The sequence below is a fragment of the Amblyomma americanum genome, chromosome 5, assembly GCF_052857255.1.
Source record: "Amblyomma americanum isolate KBUSLIRL-KWMA chromosome 5, ASM5285725v1, whole genome shotgun sequence".
Taxonomy (NCBI): Eukaryota; Metazoa; Arthropoda; class Arachnida; order Ixodida; family Ixodidae; genus Amblyomma; species Amblyomma americanum.
Window position 1 is genome coordinate 24,996,459 of NC_135501.1, and position 20,173 is coordinate 25,016,631.

Here is a 20,173-nt window from a genome sequence, read left to right on the forward strand (position 1 = left end):
TCCTCCGTCTCGAATCCAATAAACCTCGCGAGGACCGGCCGTGGGAACCAAAATGCCTATCGCCGTGCAGGGACCCCGGCTGCAGGTGTCCTGACCGAATACGCAGCTGAATCAGACCACCGGCTGTAGCCAGAAACCTTACAGCGCATACTACCGACGATTATAAGAACGTTTCTCGAATCGCCGAGCCCCTGACCCAATTGACAAAGGCAGACGTGCCATTTAAATGGAAAACACTGCAAGTGGAAGCCTTTAGGGAACGTCAACATCGTTTACAGACCCCACCGGTCCTCGCGCACTTTGATGATAACGCCGAGAGAAATTCATACCGACGCAAGCGGCGTGGGCCTAGGCGCTATGCTCGTTTAGAAAACAGACCGATTGGGGAAAATAATCGTATACGCTAGCCGTTCCCTGTCCAAGGCTGAAGCTAACTATTGGACAACTGAGAAAGAGTACTTTGCCATCCTCTGGGTTACGTCGAAATTCCGCCCTTACCTGTAAAGTCGAGAGTTCGAGGCGGTCAGCGATCACCACGCACTGTGCTGGGTTGCAAATCTGAAGGACCCCTCCGGCCGCCTCGCTCGATGGTGCTTGCGCCAGCCGGAGCTTGAAGCTACCGTCGTTTATAAGACCGGAATCAAGCACTCTGACGCCGACTGCCTGTAAATAGCCCCTGTAGATGCACCGCCACCGGACGACGATGAGGACGCCTTCCTGGAACCCATCAGCTCCAGCTTTTTGCACAGGAGCAATGCTCGAATCCCGACCTAAAACGCCTCATCGAGTACTTGGAAGGCAAGGTTTCGTCACCCCCCACCTCGTTCAAGCGAGGATTGTCTTCGCTCTTTGTACAGCATGATGTCCTCGTGAAGAAGAACTTCACAGCGAACTAAACAGCCTACCTCCTTGTTGTACCTGCTTGTTCTACACACTTCACACGACGAGCCGACCGGTGGATATCTTGGACTTTCTTGCACCCTCCGCCGCATTCAGGACAAGTATTACCGTACCCGACTGTCTGCCGATGTCGCACATTATGTGAACACCTGCCGAGACTGTCAGCGACGAAAGACCCCTCCCACCCGACTAGCAGGATTTCTGAGCCCCATTGAACCCACCTCAAGGCCCTTTCAGCAGATCAGCATGGACTTGCTTGGTCCTTTCCCAAAGTCCACGTCTGGAAATAAATGAATCATCATAGCGACCGACCGCCTGACCCGCTGCGCCGAGGCAAAACCTCTGATGAACGAAACAGCAGCAGAAGTCGCTAAATTTTTCGTGGAGTGCATTCTTCTGCAACACGGCATCCCGGATGTGCTCATCACGGAACGAGGAACAGAATTCACGGCGGAACTGACGGAAGCCAATGAGGTTTACACCTAAGCCACATAGCGAAAGACAACTGCTTACCATCAGCAGAACAATGGACTGACCAAGTGCTTTAACAAATCACCGCTGATGTGCTCGCCATGTAGGTCTATGCGGAGCAGAAGACGTTAGACGTCATCCCGCCTTACATAGCCTTCGCCAACAATACCTCATTGCAGAAGACCACCCAGATGACACCCTTTAGGCTCGTCGATGGCAGGGAGGCGATGACCACGCTACAAGCCATGCTGGTCAACGTTACCAAAGAAGATAACGTCGACGTCGCCGCCAACCTTCAAAGCGCGGAAGAACCCAGTAGACTTGCTCGTTTACGGATCAATGACCAGTGGCGGCCCGTCGCCAGACGCTACAACCTACGAAGACGCAACGCGTAATACAAGCCAGGAGACCAAGTCTGGGTTTGGACGCCCAATCGCCACCATGAATTGAGTGAAAAGCTTTTGCGCCGCTATTTCGGCCCGTACAAAGTTCGTCGGCTAGGTGAACTGGATAATGAAGTCATCCCTGACGCAATGACGGCGTCCCAGCGATGCCGCGTACAACCCGAAATTGTCCATGTCGTCCGTCTAAAGCCCTATTATACGCGCTAAAGGACGCTGTGTTTCCACACTCGGTGTTTATTTTTGTACAATACGTTTTATTTGTTAGTAGTTGCCTTATGTTTTAAAATATCGGATTGATTCTTCTTTGAGACTTTGAGAGGGGAGTAATGCAGCGAATCTTTGTAGTGTTTGCTCATTCTTCAAATTTGTTGGCATGCCGCTTTACTGCTTTGTTTGCGATGCAAGACGCTACTCAATTTATCTCTATTGATCGGATCCAGGTGCAGCCTATTCTATGTTTTTCCAGAATGTTGTAGTTACTTTGCACGCTTTATCTCGAAAGGTCGCTATCAGCTTTAAATTGAGCACGGCCAAGAGTGGCGGCATTCTGTTCGACGACCGCCGAACACGCTTGTTGCTACCCGGCCGCCGAGTGATTCAGTCCATTGTGGGTACAACTCAGTCGAAATAAATTGTCTTGGAGGTACCATTTTCGCTGTTTTTCTGTTCTCCTGATCGCAGTCACCACGATGTGACAATATAATTTATCTGTTGTGGATAAAAATTATTTGATAGCGAGCGTTAATGCTGTATACGTCCCTGCTTCTCGTCCCTGTTTTTTTTTTTGAGGAGTACGAAACAGATTCTTCTAATGCATTATTTTTGCACACCTTACGTCGAGCTAATCGAGAAACTTATCGTTAACAACCTTTCAGTAAACGTGTCACTCATATTTTCTCCTTCAGCAGCGGTTACTTGTGCTGTCTCGAACGGCAGCACATGACGGTGCCCGCTGCATTGACTAAGAATGGCCGCGTGCTCATTGCTCCCAACATAATCCTCAATTGTCCCGGTGTTCATCAAGCATGTATGTTCCTCGCAGATTTCGTCAGCAACAGTCACTAGTTTTTGTACACGCAGCGGCCCGCTGAGCACCTTGAGCGGAGTGGAATAGTCGGAGGGGTCCGGCAGGCGACCCTCGTCTGTGGGCCAGTCGAAGCTGCGGCCCTCCATGAACCTCAGCAGTCGCTCCACGTCGTCCTCCCCTCGGCTGGAGGCGTCCAGGCAAGTGCGCATCGCCCTGTTTGGCTTGGCCAGAACAGGCGCTGAAGGCGTCTCGCGGCCAAGCCTGCTGGCATAGTCCAGGAGCAGCTGCGTGCTGAGCACTGGCCGGGCTGTCCCCGGGTAGCGCCGGTAGGGGGCAGCCGCTGAGCATACGAACAGACCGAAGTCACGGCACGGGTCTGGACCATCTGCTTGGGCTTCGTAATTCCCCACGCCCAGGGCCGCCGCGTGCTCGTCGCAGTCTTTGGTTGAGCAGAACCGGGGACTCTGGGCCACGATCGGTCGTCTGAGCCACACGGCCGTGGACACAAGCGCCGCCGCGACCAGGAGCGCCGCCAAGGCGAAGAGTCTCCGCCACCAGGGCGAGGTGCACGCCTGCGCAAAAGACGCAGAATGGATTTCCATACGGAAGGAGTCACCCTCAGGGTGGCGACTAGCCGGAGTGCGCACTAAGGTACTGCTGGCGGAAAAGTACGCGGGGCTTGCGAGTAGCGAAGAAATTGGAGGATGCTTAAGTTTCGCCTTTAAGAGTGGAATGCAACAGCGTGTTGCAGCACTGCCAGGGAGTCCACTGAGCGCCACCGTGCGTTCGGTGCGATTCCTTGCCAGTTAGACAAATCGCGCTGCTACGTACGGTGAAACGGACGCGCGGAGCGGAAAACCGCGTAGAAGCGCTGCCAGGCGCCTTGCCGAAATGCGCGGGACTCAAGTTGCAGTCGTATTTCGTCGGCACATCGTTCTCGACAAACCCGATGCCACGAACGCCAGCATAGCTTCCGCGCCGAACGAACGGGCAGAAAGCCGCAAGCTTCGAGGCGAACGTTTAGATGGAGGCAGAACGCTAACGCTCCCGTGTGCTGTGCGATGTCAGCGCACGTTAAATATGCTCATCAGTCATGCTCATTGTTTGACGTTTACCTACATTCAAGGTGAAACTCGCGGCCACCGTGACCTCTAGCTACACTCAAGGTCAAACTTGCGGCCCCGCTGAATGCTAAAAAAGCTGGCGTAGTCAAGCTTTGCGCTTCAATACCGGGAGAGGAAAAACCTTTGGCCGATCATATCGAACTTTGCGAGCTGGAAAGCACGAGATAGTGTACTACAAAATGTGCGCAAATATAAAGACACCGCTTTTAGTGTCTCGGAAGACTTTAGTCGCACTGTCCAAGAAAAACGGCGTCTTCTCTGGAACTATACAGAAGGAAAACGAGATAGAAAGGAAATCCGCGTACAACTAAAATATGATAAGGCAATTATAAATGGCGACACGTATATATGGGACTCTGACACGCGGCAACCTGCATTACTGAGAGCGCGTGCACATTCAAACAACGGGGAATGACATGCAGATTATAAGACACATCAAAGCCACATCATCGACTTGGCTGAACCCAAAGAATTTTCGGTGCTCTTGGTAAACTATAGAAGCATCAAAAATAAGACGGATGCTTTTTCCTTTATGGTCGCAACAGTGCAGTCGCACGTTGTACTAGGCACCGAGTACTTAGACAAGAATATTAAGAATAGCGAAGTATTGCCACCGGGGTTTACTGTCTACTGTAAAGATAGACATCGGCATGGCGGAGACGTCTTTATTTTAATATCAAACGACCTGCCTAGCGAGGAACTTCAATTTGATGTGCTGCGGAATCCGTTTGGTGTCGAGTGAACCTCCCAAAAGGGGAATGGACTAGTATTTGGATCCTTGTACCGTTCATCCGATAGCAATGAACTCCAATTCATAATCTTGCCAACACTTTATCAGTGCTCTCTGATACAGTTTTTCTGGGTGGAGATTTTAATCTCCCGTAGATAACATAGACTTCCGAAGATGCAATAACTAATAAACCACGAATTAATACAACATTTCGTGAACTGATTACATTAAATAATTTAACGCAATATGTATTAGTTCCTGCTAGACAACAGGCTACATTAGATCGTGTACTTGGTAACAACCCCAACGTTGTGACCAAAGTGTCTACGTAACCTTTCCTCAGTGATCATGACGCGGTGATTACGAACTTAAACATTTCAGTGGTACCGACTCGTCTGCAACCCCCACGGCAGGTATTTATATATGAGAAATGTAATTTTGACGCCATCCAAGGAGAATTAGTGTCGGACTTGACAATCTTTCAGCGTCTTTCAGAAAGTAGCGATGATGAGCATTTATGGTGCGCGTTTCGCATGAGAGTATTGGGACTCCTAGAGAAATATGCCCATAAAAAATTCCTGCAGCCAAGGAAAAAATATAAACCACGGTTTAATTCGGATGTACACAGGTTGATACGGAAAGCTAGAAGCGCGTGCAAAAAGTACTCAAAATGTAACACTTCCCTCAGCCGCAACCCCGCCGCCACCCCGGAGTTTCCGGGTTCGAACCCGACCGCGGCGGCTGCGTTTTTATGGAGGAAAAACGGTAAGGCGCCCGTGTGCTGTGCGATGTCAGTGCACGTTAAATATCCCCAGGTAGTCGAAATTATTCCGGAGCCCTCCACTACGGCACCTCTCTTCCTTTCTGCTTTCACTCCCTCCTTTATCCCTTCCCTTACGGCGCGGTTCAGGTGTCCAACGATATATGAGACAGATACTGTGCCATTTCCTTTCCCACTAAGAACCAATTATTATTATTATCCCTCAGCCGCCAACATTTAAAGGATGCGAACCGGATGGTAAAATTAAGTATCCAGAAAGCGACGCGCTTATTTTTTGCAAATAGAACCGATGACACGTAGAACAAGTAGGACAAGTAGAACCGATGATACTTCCATTTCCGCACTAAAATCGAATGATACCACCATAAAGACAGACCCTGAAAAGGTTGAAATGTTTAATCAGTACTTTAAATCGGTGTTTTCTGAAGGACTGATGCCTGTCACAACCGCATCACTTCCTCCTAACTTTGCCTCTGACCATTGCATGCCCGAAATAAACATCGATGTACATGGTATTGACTGTCTTTTACGAGAACTGGACCCCTCTAATTCTATGGGTCTTGATAGAATTCCATCCGTCATTCTAAAGAAATGTCACAGCATTATAGCACATTATCTCTATCATATTTAGAGCCTCGCTCCGAACCGGGTTGGTTCCACAAGACTGGATATTCGCGGCTGTCAACCCAAACTTGAAATCAGGGGACAAGAAACTGTTGGAAAATTATAGGCCTATATCCTTGACTTCAGTTTCCTGTGAAATTTTTGAGCATGTATTGTACAGTCACTTAATTCAATACCTTTAATTCATTAACTTTTTTACTGCTTCACAGCATGAGTTTCGTAATGGGAGCGCATACAACACACAATTAGTCGAATTTCTGAACTTTGTAAGTAACTCCCTCGACAAGAATAAACATGTAGATGCATTAATTTTAGATTTCAAGAAAGCGTTTAACACAGTTTCGCATCCCTTGTTAAGTATCAACGTCTTTAAATATACATAATAAAACCCATAACTGGATATGTAATTGCTTAAACAATCGTAAACAGTACGTTCTTCAGAATGGCTGTAGCTCGTCATACATGACCGTATCTTCAGGAGTGCCCCACGGAGTGTCCTGTGGCCACTCTTATTTCTGATCTATATTGTCAGTAGTGGTGACGGCAGTCGAAGCAGCGATGAAGACGGACAAAAAGTCTTCTAAAAGAAAACTGATTATTGGGCTGACTTGCACCCAAAATGGACTGAATCACTCGGCGGCTGCGAAGGGACAAGCGTGCTCGGCGGTCGTCGAACAGAATGCCCGCCGCTGTCGGCCGTGCTCAATTTAAAGCTGATAGCGAACTTTTGAGATAAAGCGTGCAAAGTTACTAGAACATTCCGGAACAACGTAGAATCAGCTCCGCCTGGCTGCGATCAATCGAGATAAATCTAGTCGCGTCTTGCGTTGCAAACAAAGCGATAAAGTGGTGTGGCGGCAGATTTGAAAAACGAATAAACACTGGAAATATTCGAAGCATTACTCCCCTCCCAAAGAAGCATCGACCCGATGCTTTAAAACAAATAATGCGACTAGTAAGAAAAAAACAGATCTTGCGAAAATAGAGCATGGAAATGCACCGGCCTTTAGCGCGCATAATACGGCTTCAGACGGACTACATGGACAACTTCTGGTCGTACGCGGCGTCGCTGGGATGCAGTCATTGCGTCAGGGTTGACTTCATAATCCAGTTCACCTAGCCGTAGAGGAACCTTGTACGGGCCGAAATAGCGGCGCAAAAGCTTTTCACTCAATCCACGGCGGCGAATGGGCGTCCACACCCAGACTTGGTCTCCAGGCTTGTATTCCGCGCTGCGTCTTCGTATACACTAAACACAAATCAACCCAGATAGGTGTTTTTGGCTTGTCTTCTAGCGTCCTCCCAAATCGAGGTTCGATATACACCGTTAGACTTGGGGTAGATTTCAGCACCAAATAATACGGAGGACTTACGGTTGGCGAAGGGAGCAGATTGGGTGTAAATTATTATACGAAAAATACGAAGCACTTGCGGTTGACAATGCGAGTATATTTGGTGTAGATTTTTACACCAAAAAATACGATGCACTTCCGGTTTGCAATGGGAGGTTTCTACCGCGGAGATACGCTGAGCGGTGGCTGCGGTGTCGTGTTTATGCAGGCGCCGATTTTGCAACGCCCGCATCTAAGAGGAGGTGATGACAGCGGTCCGTTTTTCTATATTGCATTTTTGCTCTTTCTTACAGGGCTACTAGAACTGCTAACTATATAGGCGGAACGGTGCTAGTTAGTTAATCACAATAATCAGGTTCGAATGCGCTTTGTAATCATGTTCAAAGCCCAATCGAACTTCAATTCTGATATAACAACCAGCCCCGTTCCGTCCATGCTGTTACGAAGTAGTACTGTAAGGAAGAGGGCAAGAACGCTGGATACAAAGTGCATCGGACCGCTGTCTTCACCTCCTCCTGGATGCCTGCGTTGCACGATCGCGGCGCCATACATACACACGACGTCGCAGCGTACTGCCGTACATCGCGGAAACAAAACGAGAGCAGCGGTGGCGGCAAGGAAACGTCTTTACTCTGACTCCGCTGATTATACGGCACTTCTGTAAAAAATAAACAAACCATGGCTCCTGCGCTAGCCGAAAGTATCTTGACGGGGTGGTTCGCAATGGGCAAGAAAAGCAGAGTTGGGGAGACGACAGGCAATGAAACTGAAAACAAGACCGTGGTAACGGATCTACGTGCCAAATTCCTGCAACACATTTTTCTTCTCGTAAAAGTATACCATCTCTTCACAGTGGTCCAAAAACCAAATCACTGAAGTTAAAGAACCTGAATGGTGCACAAGCCACTTGCGGGCAGCTCCACATTGGACAAATAATGTTTGCCATCTCTCTGCCTTTAGAAGTTTTTAAAAAGAATGCATTTGTATACTGTATCCTTAAAATCTGTACATTACTGTTACATATTTTTGCAGTCCATAATGGACCTTTTTAACGAAAATTTTGAATTCCGTGCTCCACTTGCACATCGAAAATATTTTTCGAGCACTATTTTCATCCAGTCTATAAGTCCTCGAAGTCGATAAAAGCAGGATTCGTAGTAAGGATTACACAAAAACTTTGCATATAGCTTGTGCTCCGTGGTTTTATTTTCGAAGAAAAATATAGTTCTTGGATTTTACCTTCATAATGCAAGGTAGCTGTGTTTGTTAGACATTTTTTTTCGAGACTGCAATTTAAGCAATTTACAGAACATTGTTACTAGCACGTCCTCAAAATAGTGTTCGCAATTTAACTTGTGGATGCGACTCACATTCATTCCATTGGATGTTCGAAAACACTGAATTACACAGTCCACCGCTACAAATAGCACTGGATTATCACAAATGTCAGTTACTAACCTACACACATCTGAAATATTAACACCAGCAGCATTAAAAGGCTGCTTAACATGTCAAGCTTATTCAATTGAAAAGAAATTGAAGAGCCTGCCTAGCGTAAAGGAAAGGTCACAAAGACCTGTAGATTACAATTTTATTTTTTTAAATGGAGGACAATAAACAAGATCTGAAACCACAATTCTTGGACAGGTATTGGAGATAGGGACTAACTTGAAATCAGCACCTAAAAGTAATCAAAACAATACAATAGCAAATCTTGAAAAACAATGAAGAGTTGAAAACTTCATCGCTACACTTCAGGCTAACTGGTGCTGCCAGATAAGATTAGCTAAAAAAAATGTTACGCACCAGACAATTCGCAGTGGCTAATTCCAAGTGCTAATTCCAAGTGGCTAACTTCCAGATGCTGATTACAAACTACAGTAAAAGAAATAGTAAACAGAAATCCTAAAGCAGCCTACTAAATCTACAGTAAAATATCACAGGTATCCAACCTCTAATGTTTGTGTTTGTTCTTGAGAAACACATAGGATGAACATAACCTTAGAAAACGTATAAAATACATTCAATTTAACACAGTCACATAAAAAGAGAACAAAACAAAACTTTACTCTCAATATATGGAGGCCTATGCTCCAGAGAAAGTTTATGTGCCCCGAAAGATATGTTAGCCATCAATTTGAAGGAGCCTGTCGGAAATAAGATGCGGTACTCATAACTTATAAGGAAAAAATTAGAATACAGAACACATGCACACATGCTTTTCAATCTAGCTAACAAGTAATGACTAATGCTGAAACAAAAGGAATTAGTCAACCTGGTGTTACGTGACTGTGCGCACTACAAGCAAAGCAAAAACACACGGGCTAAGGTCAAACCGCTCAGGACACAGGCATTCTCTTTGATCGCAAGAAAGGTATCCATCACCTTCACTTTAGGATGAAGTGAAGAAAAATTCCAAAAAAGTTCCCATGCCAACTGATCAATCAGGCTAAGGACTAGTAAGTTTGTGATTAAGTAATTGAATTTCTGAAGAAATGTGTCTAAGCACATGTTTGCTTGAAAACTTAATTGTTCACCAAATCCATCATCACCTATATTTTTTTCTAATTAAAGGATATGCATAAATGCTAGCAAATGTGTCATGTGGCAGAATGGGAAGTCTATTAAAAAACAAAAAAATGCAAAATGCTGACAGTGCTCCCAGGAAGCTGTCCAAGCTAGATGCAAAAAGATAAAAACCATGACTAGCCCATGCAGGGACAAGAAACCAGTGGGGTGATGATTTTTAAGGGTCAACGAAATGTTGCTGTTCCTGTTTGTCATATCTTTCCATGCTGTCACGTAAAGCGAGTACAGCATTTGTCGAAGTTTAGAGCCCAAGGAATTCGCTTCTGAGCCTTGTTGTGCATCGCTAGCATTCCAGATCTCTTGAAGGTACAGAAAATCTTGTCCTGACCACCGTGAATATTGGACATCCATGGATGCTCAGAGGCCTTATTACACGGCTTAGAAGCCAAACCCTTTGGCTCTGTACTTTTGACGTAGTTTTCTCACAGATTCATGCTGATATTGCTTTCCTTTTTCTTCGCTCTGGCGAACTGTATCATGTTAACATTGATAACTTATAGCTGCACAGTTTGTGTTCCACTACCAGTATTCCAAACAGTACTAAAACACTAGACATGTAAAACATGTACAGGCAGATAGAAGAGGCAGCTGTGAAGGAAAGACGAAGTGGTTTTTAAAAACTCGTGAGCTCAAAACCATCGAAGCGTGGTTTATTTTAAGCCAAATATCTAAAAGCACTCTCAAGAAAGGTTAGCAGACAGAGTGCCTTCTTTAGATTTTCCAAACGGAACACCCAGAAGGCTGCAAACAGCAGAATCCCCACAGAAGTGATGAGGTTTTCACTACACGGTGATGGCCAATGAACAGGAAAACTGCGCCTTGATAGGTGAGGAGGCATACTGTAAGTGCTTGGTCCTGCAAAATTAAAAACGAAATATCATTGACATTTCTAACAATTGTAGAAGAGCAAAAAAATACTGTCGCATTTCAGTATAATGCACATTATGACTACACTAGCCTAGGGATGAATTCGAGGGGGTGGTCTCTCCTCCTCAAAGTGAGAAATTTTACATAGAAAAACAATGCTCAACCCAATTTTTTCAAGAATAAAGTAAAAGAAATGCGAGGTAAAAACATGTCACTGACCGATTTTTAAAGATAATGGTAACCAGGCTAATGTACTTAGATCTATCAACACTGTCTAGCTTCAACTTCACTGCCCACCACTATGTGGAGGAGACCTTGGTGACAAGTTTTGTATCAAAACTTTTTCATTCATGATTCGTTAGTATGCATGAATCACTTTGCGAGAATTTTGCTCGGAAACCAAAGTGTTCATATTACAGAGGTGCAACTGTACATATGATTTGTCCATTAGAGCCATGATCACATCTAGTGGGCCACCACAACTATGCAAAAGTTAACAAAATGCTGCAATGGCCTCCCTGCCAAAGATTTGAAAACCATATTCTAGCTATAAGACAACTGAGCTGCTCAATCTCATTTAATTGCAACCAGTGCAGCAACAGCGTAACTGTAATCGAACTAGAGGCTAAAGAAACAATGGTGAGCCACTGCTCATAAGGGAGCGTGATACAAAGTGCGTATTCGAAAGGTACAGCTGCACACGAAATCTACAACTCTTGCTTTATCCGTGACATTTGATACATACGGCGACTACAGGAATTTGTGCTCAGCATCGAAGAAGCAAATGTTCTCTAGGGAATCACATATTGAGCACCTATAACAGCCTGGGATGCAACAATAAATACTCCCCATGAATCATATTTGCGTGTGTATAATGAAGACCTAAAAATACAAAACTGGTATGGTGTTGTTCAAAGTGTATATCACCATTATACACATACATACATACATACATACATACATACATACATACATACATACATACACACACACACACACACACACACACACACACACACACACACACACACACACACACACACACACACACACACACACACACACACACACACACACACACACACACACACACACACACACACACACACACACATACATACATACATACATACATACATACATACATACATACATACATACATACATACATACATACATACAAGTTTTATTCTCCAGAAAGAAGTGGAAGGAGGCGGAGGGAAAAGCCGTACATTTGTGGCTTGAAAAATCCTCCGCCCCCTTACAGTCAGTGCATACAGCAGCAGAGCGGGACAATAGACAGTCACATTTTTTTTTGTTGCAAAGAGGAAAAAAAAATAAACAGCACTATATCGCATCACAAAATAAAATAAGCCTAAATAAGAGTTTCAATAGGACACTGGGTTTGGACTCCTGGAAAAACATTTTTTTTTTTGAAAAGTAAACAATGCAATGTAATTGAACATAAAGATAGACCTGTGCGTTCATTCACAAAAAAGAGTATGAGTAGCAAAATATTTGTACATATTTGGAAGAGACATATTGGATACATCAGCGCCTTCTTTTTCTGCAGCATTCAATAATCGCCGAAGGTTATACCGGAGTGTTTGTTGTCCATAGGCAGTACGACATTTTTGAACTTTCCATCGTTCTGGAGTTCTGGTGCTGTAGATGGGATAATTGGGTTTTAGTTCTGCCATTTCAGTAAAAACTGTACTCTCTCGTTGGACACTTAAACGGCACTGCCTGCATAATTTGTATTCGTAAATATTTCTTAGTTTCAATAAATTAAGCGAAGCAAAGATATCTGAAGAAGGCGCTGTGTATTCAACGTTTTCAATTATTCGTACTATTTTTTTCTGTAGCCTTTCAAGCTTCAACAGATTAGTTTTTGTTGATGTTCCCCAGACTAAATGAGAGTAGTTTAGGTGGGAAACAAAGAGAGCGTTATAGACCATTAGTTTAACTTTATTTGGAAGAGTATAGCGGTTGCGATTTAAAATTCCAGTTATGCAGCTCAGTTTGCTGATTAGACTGTTTACATGATCATTCCATTGTAAAGTTGAAGTAAAATATACCCCTAACACCTTGACAGTATCTACCACATCAATGGCTGCGGATCTAAACATTACGGTTCCTTGTAACGAAATTTGTTTACTTTTTGGTCGAAAAATTACCACCTTTGTTTTGTTTGCGTTAAGTTTTAATTGATTGCTGGAAATCCACGAGTCCAATTTGCGCAGAAAAATATTTGCTTTAGTAATTCCTTCAGCTTCAGAACGTGATGGCACCAAAGCACTCGTGTCGTCGGCATATATAACGAACTTGGTATCTGAGCAGATGTGTACAATATCGTTAATGTACAAATTAAATAGGACAGGGACTAAAATGCTACTCTGTGGGACTCCTGAAATTATTTTTTTCTGTGAGAAATGAAACCATTTATGTCGACATATTGAAATCTATTTGATAGATAACTTTGGAGCAGGGCCAAAACATGCCCCCGGATACCATAATGATGCAGTTTTTCAAAAAGGATAGTATGACTAATATAATCGAAAGCTTGGCTAAAATCAACAAAAATACCGATAACAATACATTTCTCTTCAAAATGTTTTAGAATATATTCCTTATGGTCCAACAGCGCCAGCTCTGTAGACCTGTCCCTTCTAAAGCCATATTGCGAAGTAGTTATTATATTATGCTTGTTGCAGAAGCGCGATATTCGATCTAGGATGATTTTCTCGAGACCTTTCGAAAAGGCAGGAAGAATTGACACCGGTCTGTAGTTAGATACATCATTTTTATCACCTTTCTTATATAAGGCTATCACACGGGCGACTTGCATTTTTGTTGGAAAAACAGCTGTAGAAATGCAGAGATTAAAAATATGCGCTAGAATGGGGCTGATTATACGCATCACATACTTGTCAGGTCTTATTTGTATACCATCTGCATTAACACTATGAGAAATATTTAAACTCAAAAAAAGAGAACACACTTCATTTGCATCTGTTGGTTCAAAAAATATTGTGCTAGTTTTTCTGCCCTAAAGTTTTGTATGATGTTGTCTGGTTTTTAGTAAAATCTCTGTTAACAAAGTAGTCATTAAAAATATTTACCATTTCTTCTCCTTTTAATAATTGTCCTTCGTGAAAAACTTCTTCAACTATCTGTTTTTTCTCGCTCCCACCCATCAGTGCATTTAAGTTATTCCACATTAAGTCAGTGCGCTTTACGTTGGAACCGAACATATTCTGATAGTAGAGTTCTCTTGCTTTTCTTAGCTGCTTAGTCAAGTCATTACGAAATTTCTTGAACGTAGCGAGATCAGATGCTGTACGAGTTCGCATAAATGTTTTAAACAGACGTTCTTTCTTTTCAATCTTCTTCAATAGGTACTTTGTCACCCAAGGTTTTCGACATCTCTTATTACCCGTGTGGCGTTGGAATACGAAGTGACGTTGGTATACCGAATGAAACAAACTCAAAAAGGCATCATAACCTACGTTCGCAATTGTTGCCTGAAGGACGTTGTCCCAACAAACTGTTTACTGCTTGTGAAGTAGCACTTCACAATGATTGGATGCCACCGAAGACTAAAACACAAAACACTCTTTTTCCAACTGAAAATAAAAAAATAGCTGCACCGTATCCAGACCTCATTACCATTTGTCAATAAAATGAAAAGAACCACAGTCGCAAAAGCAAATAATGGTGATCGCCTCTCCACAATTTCGTGCAAGTCTAAAGAAACCACAACCGTCTCAACATTGGATTATTGGTTAGTTGAAAAGAGTGGTAGTCAACACGCGTGAAAATGAGAAAGTAGCAATGCAAATCCCAAACTAGCAGCGTGTCAGTACGCTGTATGTGGTTTAGTCATGAAATTACTCTATTATCAGAACTGAGCATAGTTGCAGCAGTTACACTGGCTCCTTATTCCTTGTATTGTCTTTTCTTTAATTGCACAAGTAACTATATATGCCTGAATTTTAATGAAAATCCCTTGGGGGGTCAGCAGCTCTTTACTGTCACTGTTAGCATCCCGCCTCTTTGCAAGATAACGAAACACCAGTGCTTTGTGCCAGCCCCATTCTAAAATAAATAATCACAAAACCCAAACTTTGCTAAGGCTTGTGACAACAATGACTAAATTTGAGTAAATTCTGTGCCTAAAAGGTATTCATCAGATGCTCAGGTAAATACTGAGCTGCTATTTTCGTACAAAATTTTCAGTTCCTGCCTATGTCCAAAAATAATTTGCACAAAAATACCTACAAGTGTTGAAGGGGGCATATTTCTTTGCGACTTAACTCTGAACTGTTTGGTACTGCTTGTAGATTAAACTGATGCAACCTTGGAGTTCTTCATAGATTAGAACCTGTATAGAACAATGTCCAGTCAGGTTTGATACCAAACAAATCATTATGAATAAAATGTATGTCGTTCAAATTACTGACTCCAATAATCATAGGTGAGCAAGGCAATGAAGTATGTGATGCTTTGAAATTAAAGCAGCTGTTATATTTTCACAACTAGTGACAGCACGTTTATACTGCACCGATCGAACTTATGCCGAAACGAACCGCAGAACATAAGACAAGGACAGCCGTTGCTTTCTCGCTTTCACTCGTGTTCCAGTGACAAAGAGATTGCGCCCTTGACTGAAAGCAACAAATAATCAGATTGGAATTCTAAATGTGGCGGCCGAATCAATGACGGCAGAATACAAGTATGCACTTCGGAAGCTTTGAGCACATTCATAAATTTGCTGCGACGCGCACGATAAGCAAAATTATTTTTTTTTTTGCGGGGAACCATGGCATTTCAGAAAAAGCGACCCGATTTTTTTTTTATGTTAATAGCGATGCCGCATGCCTCGTTCTGCGAACATGCTTGAAATTAAGAGTGGCCAAAAATGCTGCACAAATCGAAACTAAAATGACACAAATGCTTCGGAGGGCACTAAAATAGCAATGTCGAAAACATACAGCTGCTTGCAAGGTGTATTTCAGTGCAGACGCAAGCAGATTTGTACTACAGAGCGCTCGTGCGGTGCTTTGCGGAATGAAGGCGAACTTATAATACAGGCAGTGGGATTGACTGACAATGCAGGTGCTCAAACGCTGGCGCATAGTAATATAAAACAACCCATACACTGGCAGCGCTTCGTTAAGAAAACTGCGCTAATGTTTTGCTCCATTCCGCAGCACAGTGCTTCAGCGCTCCACACAAGCCTGCTCACGTCTTTATCGTACAACGATATTTAAGACGCAAGATCACTTACCATGACTGCGAGACGGATGTGAGACGGCAGGGATTCAAAAATATCCTTCCGGGCAGCAGTGTCGAAGTAGAAATTTCTCTCGCGCTGGCCAAGGGCGCTGGTCTCAATTCGCTCACAACGGCGCAAAACCAGAGCGAGGGGCAAGCTCAGCCGTCGTTTACGATATGCACTTCGGTGAACAAGGTTAAGCATTCCTCTTTCCTTTCTCCGTCGCGCATCGAAAAGCAGCAGCGGCAAACGCACAGTCGCCGCTCACGACATCCCAGACAACGCGCCGCGCTCAATTCTGCGACGCAATCCGAGACGGCCCCGCTGGCGCTGCTAGGCCTAGCGCCTACGCCGCTTCGGTCACAGCGTCCGCACTCACGAGTCACGACTCTCTCGCCGTCTTCTGATCCTTTGCGCCGCCTGCTGTCTATTGCACCTCGACCGAAACCAAAACTTGCAGCTTCGTTCCGGAACTAAGCGAAACGGATAAAAGTACACAGTTCCACTGGCGCATTCTTTTAACAGCAGCAGGAATTCGACCTCGCTCTGTTTCAGTGGCTGTACGGTGTTTATTTCTACACCGTTCGGAAGGTTCCGAATGGCAACAATCACTCCGTTAGAGACGGCTGATGAACGATTGCGGACCTCGTTAGCACACCGTCAGTTCTAGCTGGTGTTGCTTCGGTGGTTATGATATCATGTGCACCGTTTTACCGGTGTTCTCGTCTGGCGATGCGGTGTTTTAAGCGGACGAACACGGATAAACCTCCCATCTCGTGTCATTCGTGTTTAGTGTGTAGGTTGTGGCGTCTAGCGTCGGACCGCTGCTGATCTTTGATCCCTAATGGGGCAAGCCTTCGAACTTCTTCGGCGCGTTGAAGGTAGGCGGCAACGTCGACGTTCTCTTCTGTAACATTGGGCAGCTTGGAGTCTAGCGTGGTCGTGGCCTCCCTGCCATGGACGAACCTAAAAGGCGTCATCAGGGTGGTCTCCTGCACTGCGGTTTTGTAGGCGAAAACGACGTAAGGCAATATGACATCCCAGGTTTTGTGTTCGGCGTCGACATACATGGCGAGCATATCGGCGATGGTATTGTTTAGGCGCTAGGTCAGTCCGTTGTTCTGCGGATGGTATGCAGTTGTCCTCCGGTGGCTGGTTTGGCTATAACGCAGGTTGACTTGCGTTAGTTCCGCCGTGAATGCTGCTCCTCTGTCCGTGATGAGCACATCGGGGGCGCCGTGTCGAAGAAGAATGCTTTCCACGAAAAATTTGGCGACTTCTGCTGCTGTTCCGTTCGGTAGGGCTTTCGCCTCGACGTAGCGGGCCACGTAGTCGGTCGCTATGATGACCCACTTATTTCCAGATGTTGACGTTGGAAAAGGGCCAAGCAAGTCCATGCCGATCTGCTGAAAGGGCCTTGAGGGAGGTTCAATGGGGTTCAGAAATCCTGCTTGTCGTGTGGGAGGGGTCTTTCGTCGCTGACAATCTCGGCAAAATGTCACATAGTGTGCGACATCGGCAGACAGTCGGGGCCAGTAATACTTGTCTTGAATGCGGCGGAGGGTGCGAGTAAACCCGAGATGTCCAGCTGTCGGCTCGTCGTGTGAAGCCAGTAGAACTTCTTCGCGGAGACAAGCAGGTACAACAAGGAGGTAGGCTGTTTTGCTCGCTGCTAAGTTCTTCACGAGGACCTCATTCTGCACAGAGAAGGAAGACAGTCCTCGCATGAATGAAGCGGGGGGTGAAGAAACCTTGCCTTCCAGATACTCGATGAGGCGTTTTAGGTCACAGTCCGAGCGTTGCTGCTGTGCAAAAGTGCTGTGGCTGATGGGTCCCAGGAAAGCGTCCTCATCGTCGTCCGGCGGCGGTGTATCTACAGGGGCTCGTGAGAGGCAATCTGCGTCAGAGTGCTTGCGTCCGGACTTGTGAACGACGGTGACGTCAAACTGCAATCCGCAATCCGCAAACTGCCATCCGAAAAAAGACCCTTTTTTCCGTCTTCATCGCTGCTTCGACCGCCCCGCACTTCCACCAGTTCTCACGTAGTGGTGACGGCAGTTGAAGTAGCGATGAAGACGGACAAAAGTGTTTTCTAAAAGAAAACTGTTTATTGTGCTGACTTGCACCCAAAATGGACAGAATCACTCGGCGGCGGCGAAGCGAGAAGCGTGCTCGGCGGTCGTAAAATGTTGTGATTTGTTCATAAATTTTCAAATCAGCATCAAAAGATGTTAAAGAAACACTTTATTTCTTGCGCGTCAGATCCATCTTCGATTGCGCCTCCATTATTTGGGACCCATATCAAGCATACTTGATTGAAGTAATAGAAAAACTCCAAAATCAGGCTGCACGCTTCGTATCCAATAATTTTAACCCCTTCCAAAGTATCGCTGAGGTATCATTGTTGGGCTGGGAACCGTTAAACATCAAAAGAAGGAATTTGAGACTTAAATTCTTCCACCGCATCTTCTATAATCAAACAGGAATTGATAGCCGTAACTGCCTTTTGGAGCCAATATACGTCTCGACTCGCCACGACCACTCCAAGAAGGTGCGCGAATACTATTCTAATACAGTTTTTCTAAATCATTCTTTCCACAAACTGTGAAAGACTGGACCTTGTTGCCGGAAGAGTGTGTTTCAGTGTCTGATAATCGCGATTTTTATTTTCGGCCGTATTCCTGAGAAACTACTCCTGTCTTACTATTGATCAAGCTTTCTCTTACCTTTAAATATTGTTCACTGATGGTTTTGTTTGAGTTTGATGTTAACTTCGCTTAATGTTCTTGTTGCTTTTTTTGTGAAAAGAACAATTCTCAAACTGTCTCTCCTGCGATAATGCCTTCGAGGCGACGCAGGTATTCTGTAAATGAAATAAAATAAATAAATAAATGAACTTAGTCAACATGGAACACTAATACGAGTTCTTTCTGTGCAAACCCTTAATAACATATAAAAAGCTAAATAACTTCCTATCACGGTTGGTTAACATAGGTAAATCTATCAATAATATCATACACGGCACAGGCAAGACTGGGAGGTTCCTTCATCAAGAACAAATTATGAAAGGCAAATGCTGTCAAAAATAATTCCGAGACTGTTAAGCAACATTCCTACTAATAACACCCTGCATGACTACATTAGAAACGTTAACGTGTTGTACACTTGATTTGGGTCACCGCATATGTATTCTGGTGCACGTAGATTTGGTTGCATATGGCCTATAGTTTGGTGTTTTGTACGTTTAAAAAAATATTTTCTAACGTTTCAGTGAAGGACGTAGCGACTTTATCGCTCAGTAAAATCTGTATACAATGGTTGTATTTATGAAATCGTGTCATGCCTTTCAATATCAAATGATTTTCGCTCTCGAAGTTATGTTCACAAATGGCGTTGTTTCTTTGTTTCACATACCACTTGTACTCGGTCTCCCTTGTTCTTGTATATACTAAGGGGTGCGAGCTTGTCAAGCTTCCCAAAAGGCAGCTTTTTCTCTCGCCGTCTCATGCACTTCAGTGCGTGGAATAAATGAAACTAAATGAAAATGAAACTATCACCTTGCATAACACGACACACCTAAGCCACCAACTGTGAGAAAAGAGGCAATGCAGAGCACATAACTAATAATACGAATGCATACAAAGCACTAGAAAAAAGGCAATGAAGGGCACAACACAAATTGATCCCACCTGTTTCATAGCCACTCTCTCGCACTTTGCACTGCATGTCGTCGTCTTCATCAACTTCCAACCATGCGTAGTAGATCCAAAACACACCGCTATCACAGTGCCGCCTTAAGATGTCCCAAAATTTTATAGCGCGCTGCCACTAAGGAACCGAATCACCCATTTTGACTGATACTGAAACGCTATCCTCGAAAAGAAAGCGAAATGAAATACGACTGCTGGCGCAGATACTTCGCACTTGGCCAAGTGATCTAAATCGGCTGAAATATTTTCGATCAGTACTTTCATGTGAAGTCGGTGAGGCATCGAAAAGGTACAAGGACGACATTGACACAAAGGA

General features: G+C 44.4%; 1 protein-coding gene across 1 annotated transcript in view; it reads right to left on the reverse strand.

Moving 5' to 3' along the window:
• Positions 1-1,700: 1,700 nt before the first annotated feature.
• Positions 1,701-20,173, reverse strand: part of LOC144133746 (uncharacterized) — a 62,418-nt gene continuing 43,945 nt past the window's right edge. The window contains exons 4-5 of the mRNA XM_077666868.1: positions 2,691-3,374; positions 1,701-1,745 (exon numbers count right to left, since the gene is read on the reverse strand). Coding sequence (XP_077522994.1) covers positions 1,701-1,745; positions 2,691-3,374 — 729 coding nt within the window. The remainder of the gene's footprint in view (positions 1,746-2,690; positions 3,375-20,173) is intronic.